This window comes from Hordeum vulgare, chromosome 7H (genome assembly GCF_904849725.1).
Source record: "Hordeum vulgare subsp. vulgare chromosome 7H, MorexV3_pseudomolecules_assembly, whole genome shotgun sequence".
In the NCBI taxonomy this organism is placed as follows: Eukaryota; Viridiplantae; Streptophyta; class Magnoliopsida; order Poales; family Poaceae; genus Hordeum; species Hordeum vulgare.
The window spans coordinates 618981532-618987531 of record NC_058524.1 but is presented as its reverse complement, the minus strand read 5'-3'; the positions used below and the strand labels follow the sequence as shown (position 1 = coordinate 618987531).

The 6000-nt window shown below is 44.4% G+C and overlaps 2 protein-coding genes across 2 annotated transcripts; both read right to left on the bottom strand.

Moving 5' to 3' along the window:
• Positions 1-1253: 1253 nt before the first annotated feature.
• LOC123409562 lies at positions 1254-1733 on the bottom strand. Its single transcript, XM_045102429.1, has one exon. The coding sequence runs from the start codon at positions 1731-1733 to the stop codon at positions 1254-1256; it is 480 nt and encodes a 159-aa protein (XP_044958364.1).
• A 2210-nt stretch (positions 1734-3943) lies between these two features.
• On the bottom strand, positions 3944-4466 carry LOC123407016. Its single transcript, XM_045100047.1, has one exon. It carries the CDS (start codon positions 4464-4466, stop codon positions 4023-4025), a length of 444 nt encoding a protein of 147 aa, XP_044955982.1. The 3' UTR covers positions 3944-4022.
• Between the last annotated feature and the right edge of the window lie 1534 nt (positions 4467-6000).

The window sequence follows — 6000 nt, the reverse complement described above, 5'->3', positions numbered from 1 at the left end:
CACATGCAAAGTGTTTCCGGTACATCAAGTTTTGTGTCAAATTTCAAAATAAGCAAGAAAAAAAAGGTTGGAAACATAGTCAATATTGATCCTATTTCGAAGATCTCATCCAGAAAAAAAAATGACAGTAAAAACGGATATGAAATCAAAAATTCGGTTGAAAATATATGAATCATCTTGTGTTTGGGCCGAAAAAATAAACATGCAGATTTCTGATGGGAGTGTGGGATGTGGGGTGCGGGTTAGTTTCTACAAAGTACAAGGTTTGTGTCTACCAGAATGTCATAGGCCAACTTTTGACCAAAATCTAGCCTGTTTCTTTTTCATCAAAGTGTCGAGAATCCACCGTTGCATTGGCTGCACAAATTTGCTTGGTGCACAGGATACATTCTATGCCTCCTCCTTTGCCAGGACTTCTGGTCCAACACCTCTGCCTTCAGAAACAAGTGAGCATCTTCTAATTTACGTTGTTAGTTGCATTTAGATTCAATCATAAGATGGCAATGGCTCATAAATCCAACCTAAATTTCAGTTTCGTGTATGGATAAACTCCATGTGTAATAACAATGATCCTAACAAGGTCCAACATTTAGCAACGGATCTGATTTGTGGCTGTAAACAACTGTTTGCCATTATTTTCAGGTGTCATCCCAACAATTGCAGAGGTGAAGATCCCTGAGGAGCGGAAGTCCTATACCTGTGTAATTTTTACGTACAACAACGTAACCTTCCAAACGAATCCATTTATCCCCCACCTGATTTTCAGGTGAGTGGGCCGGTTTCTCTTCCTAAACCCAATCATAATTCTCCACGTTTGACTTAACGTAAAAAATGTGTATTGCAATCTTGCTGACAATGTTACCGGCTTGTTGAGATACAAGATCAGCTGGGGCTTCGCTAGCTCGAGGGCCATTGGTCAAGGACGTTCCTCAGCCAAGCTCAACTGACCGTGATTGTTGACGGCGGGGACCAGGCAAGGCATCCGATTGAAAAAATCCCTAGCAAGGCAGGCAAGGCAAGCTCTAGCAAGGCATCCGATTGAGAAAATCGTTTATCGAACATCTGAGGTGGACAGACCGAAAAATAAACACAGCCTCCCTTTATTACATAATTATACGGAAGAAGAGGAATCGGGTTTACAGGTTTCAAAAATCTGAAAAATAACAATGATTTATTAGAAAATTCTAGTGCTGCTATGAAAGCAATTGTCTAGTTGTTTGTTTCTCTCGTACAAATTAAGTCTTCCTCACTAGCTAGTAGCCCGGAGCACATGAAAAGCAACAGGCACAGCAGCGAGGATCAAAATTGGTCACCGGGACGGTGCGACGGAAGTGGCCATCCGGATGATCCCAATCATCGAAAAGGCGATCGTCGGTGCAGTGCCGCGTCTCCTCCTCGAGGCGATCCAGCTCCGGATTGTAGGACCGCCTCCCGTGGACCAGGGTGTCGTTAACCCCCTCGCCGGGGGCAGGAGGGCAGCCCATGTCGAGCCATAGCCTCGCGCAGCCGTAGGGGTAGCCACCCGCCTCCGCGCGCCTGGCAGCGACGATGGCCGCCTCACTGACGGGCTCCTTCGCCCAGTACTCGTCGGACCACGAAAGATTTATCGCAGCTTGCGCCGTTTCTGGCGGAAAGCAGAGGAGGATGGCGCCTAGGGCGAGGGCGAGCAGGTGCCACGCCTTTGGCTCACTCGAGTGCTTGTAGTGGATGCTACGTGGTCTACAGATCTGCATGTAATTCTTTTACTTGTGTTGTTGTTTTTACTACCATGATAGTTGATAAATAGATCGGGAATTTTCTCGCAAAAAAGGAAAACCAATATTGAGATACAAAGTTATGCTTAACCCACAATTTCAACATAAATTGAGCCCACCATTAAGATCTTTTTGAGAGAGACTATTATATATTTTTTAGACAATATTCTAGATATTTACTATTATATCTTAATAGATTAGAATATACACGAACACATGCATATGGGTACAAATATATATGAATACACTATATAACTTATGTAATCGTCAAATCTAATTCAAAGAGAACTCTTGTTACAACATACTTTTAAATTTAGAAGATTGAAAAACATAATTACATACATTACAAATGTAGAATGCATAATACTAGTAATTATTATTTAGTAAGTAATATTTCCATGCATTAGTTATAACTACAAAATAGAAAACTGTACTTTTTTCGTTTATAGTATGAAAAAACTACATTCGGGAAGGTATAAAAGTTTAGTATAAATACATTGCATAGAAAAATTGTTTTTTTTGTTGTACTGAAACGGTAAGTGAGGGCACTTCAACCATGATTAGAAAGACAATATGAAAAAGAGCGTGTGAGAGAGAGACTCGTGATACACCGAGCCCTTTATCTTAATGAGTTATAATTCTAGTGCAAATTTATTTAAGTTTTTTTTCACAAACTTTTTTGTTTGGAAAAATCTCTCGAGGCACATAGAAATGATTTAGTTTTTCAAACTTAAAGTTAGAATGTTTGGAGAAAAGGAAAACATGAGATTTGATATCATAATAACTATTCACATTCTTATGTTTTATCTACCCTAATGGAATGCGAGAAATTTTACTTTGTTTTCTTCTACATTCTCTGACCCAAAGGTGTTGAAAAATTGACAGTAACTCAATGAATAAGAAGAGCATAATAGACATTTTGTATAGTGTTTCATTGCAAAGTTGTGTCCATTCTAATTGCCCTTCCTACTGTCATGCTTTTTTTACTTGAAAGAAAATGAAGAGGGGAAAGGCATGTATAATTACTTGAAAGAATAACAGTAACTCAACAATAACTCACCGGGACTATAGGTCCAAATCAAACCGGGACTAATGATGCCCATGCCCACCGACGGCTCCTAGCCGTTGGAACCGGGACTAGAGAAGGGAGAGGAAAATAATATACTGATGCTCTCAAGTTTTAAAAGGTAATCAAATTAGCGCTGAGGCGCCATGGTGCTACGACGCAGCTCGCCCCGGCGTATGTCACTGTTGCGAAGGAGCGTCAACGACGGCGTTGCTGCAATACAAGGGCCGCTGCGACGGAGGAACCAGGATACGACAGGTGCTTCAGGTGCATGATCGAACGACTACACATTGGCTAATCGGACGGCTACAAATCCTATTGATTTCGTTATTAGTTGATTTGTACCATCCACCGTGTGTGCATGGCCGGGCGGTAGTTCTTTTTTTAGAGATGCATCTGGTTCCAAACAAATTATTTTCTTCTTAATTCAGTTTCATGCATTTAATTTGCTTCCATCAGCTCCGAGGTACAGACATGCTGCAAACTCTTCATCGGCAATTGCTATGCGTCTCACCATGCAACATGGTCAAGAGCTTCAAGGGTGTCCAGGCCGTCTTATTCCAACTCAACTGAGCTTCTCGACTTCAGCTTCATGGCATTTTCTTCCTATTTAGGCTCCGCGCAATCAGCTGTTTGCTTCAATCAACCCATATTAGTTTCCCTGAACTCAGTACAACCAAAATTGTTTTTTATTTGATGATACTGTGTGATTATAAATGATGATTTTCCTTGCAACCAAACAATTTTTTTTATTTCCATCAACTTTGATTTGTTTCCACTGCAATTTAATTTTGCTTCTATCAGCAAAACAATATTTATTTGCTTCCACTGCTAGGGATTAAGTGTTTTTTTTTTTGTGATGGCAATGTCTGGCCCCTGCTACTGAAGATCTTCTCAGACAGGAATCAAATACGAACATCATCGCGATCGGCGCTGGGCGTGTGCCAGTGAAAAATTGTTGATCCAGACATCAAAGGCGAACATGCCAAAAAAATATGGGTGGACAGATCAGAAAACGAAGAAACAGAACCACCCTTTATCATAGGAGAAGAAGAATCAGGTTTACAAGTTTAAAAATTCTGAAAACTAACAACGATTTATTAGAAGCGTATAAAATATTCTATCTAGTGCTACTACGAAACGAAACCAATTGTCTAGTCGTTCTTTGTCTCTTGTAGTACAAAAAAGGTCTGCCTCACTAGCTAGTAGCCGGGAGCACATGAAAAGCAACAGGCACAGCAGCGAGGATCAAGATTAGTCACCGGGACGGTGCGACGGAAGTGGCCATCGGGATGATCCCAATCATCGAAAAGGCGATCGTTGGTGCAGTGCCGCCTCTCCTCCTCGAGGCGATCCAGCTCCCGATCGTAGGACCGCCTCCCGTGGACCAGGGTGCCGTTAACCCCCTCGCCGGGGGCAGGAGGGCAGCCCATGTCGAGCCATAGCCTCGCGCAGCCGTAGGGGTAGCCGCCCGCCTCCGCGCGCCTGGCGGCGACGATGGCCGCCTCACTGACGGGCTCGTTCGCCCAGTACTCGTCGGACCACGGAAGTTTTATCGCAGCTTGCGCCGTTTCCGGCGGAAAGCAGAGGAGGATGGCGCCTAGGGCGAGCAGGCAGCAGCGGTGCATGGAGGTGGAGGTGAACATCTAGTTTCAATCTGGGAACGGCCACACGGCCGGGGACGTTCTCTTTTTCTTTGCGAGAGAAACGGGCTCGCGTGGGAGACTAGGATTCTATTTTATAGGAAGGAAACGGCAAAATCCCAACAAAATTGTCCGGTCGTTTCTCGATCTTAGCTTGCGTTCAGACGTTCCGAAAGGCCGAAACCCAAAAGGAGTTGGATCGATGCGTCCCGTACTTCCCGATCGGCTCGTAACCCCAGATTTTTAGGATCTTTTAACCCTTGCCGCCGCGCGCCATCCTCTCCTCTTGCGTTCGATCGGTGCAACCCCAGATTCTTCTAACCCTTGCCGCCGCCCTCCTCTCCTCTTGCGTCCGATTAGTGCACACTAGCAAAAAACCCGTGCGTTGCAACGGGAAAAAATAATACCACACATTTTTAATTAAAGAATTTAGAAAAGAAATTAAAAAAAAGAGTAGTAGTGCACAACCCATTAGACGTGCCAAGGCCCAGCCTTACCCACTCTTAAATCCCCTAACCTAGCCCGATCCCCAGCCCCCCCCCCCCCTCCTCTCCTCCACCTCGCGCCGCTAGGGAAGAGAGCCCCACAGGATCCCCAATCTCCCCGACTCCCCCTTCCAATGGCGCCCGCACTCCCCTCCTCCTCTGCTCCTCCACCGCCTCCCATCTCTACACCTCGCGACCACCTCCCATGGTGTGCTGCTGCGAGGTCGGCCTACGGGGCCAGTCTCTGGCAAGACTTACCCCGTCGGTTGGCTGAATCTTCTAACCCCGACGCCCCCACCTCCACGTATGCATCGCCGGCGCCAGCCCCTTTCCTTCGCCCCAAGCCCCCTCTGTCTCGCGGCTCCACCTCTGTTCGCGTCATCCCAATTTCTTCTTCTCGAATTTGTTCCTCTGTTGATTTCCGTTGCCTCTTGTAAAATCACCGAGGCGCATGTATATAAAGTGATGAAATTATCTATGAAGTATCGATGTGGGATTATGAGGGCAGAAGCGATAGCCCTTTCGTGCGTTTTCTGTCAGCCCATATGCGTTTCTCCTATCCAATGCCATAGGGGCCTCTCTGCAAAAATGAAACGGTTTCCTGTTCGTAACACATAAAAAGGTATTGCGGGTTTAATTACTTAAAAGACAGGATTTTTAAAAAAAACGACAACGGTGGGTTTTCCGACGAAAGCAATAGCCTCTTTATTATTAGGTAAAGATTATTTGACTTCCGCACGTGTGGCACTTTACTAGATTGTGTGGGCAGAAGCTAGTTTTTTTACGGGATAATACTTGTATTACTCAACACTCAAAAATTACAATCACGACTTGCAATTCCGAGGAGTTTATTCGAACCCGAACCAAGCCACACAACAGTTTGGCGTTGTGATCGTCCAAAACTTGCCATGAAGTGACTAACATTGTTTTTGCTATGGGCAATATGAGTAATACAAGAATTACGCTTGATCAAACTATCTTTTATCTCCTTTATTAAAAAGACATATTTAGATCTATTATCATCTCCCCCTTGAATCATCTTCACTTCTTTT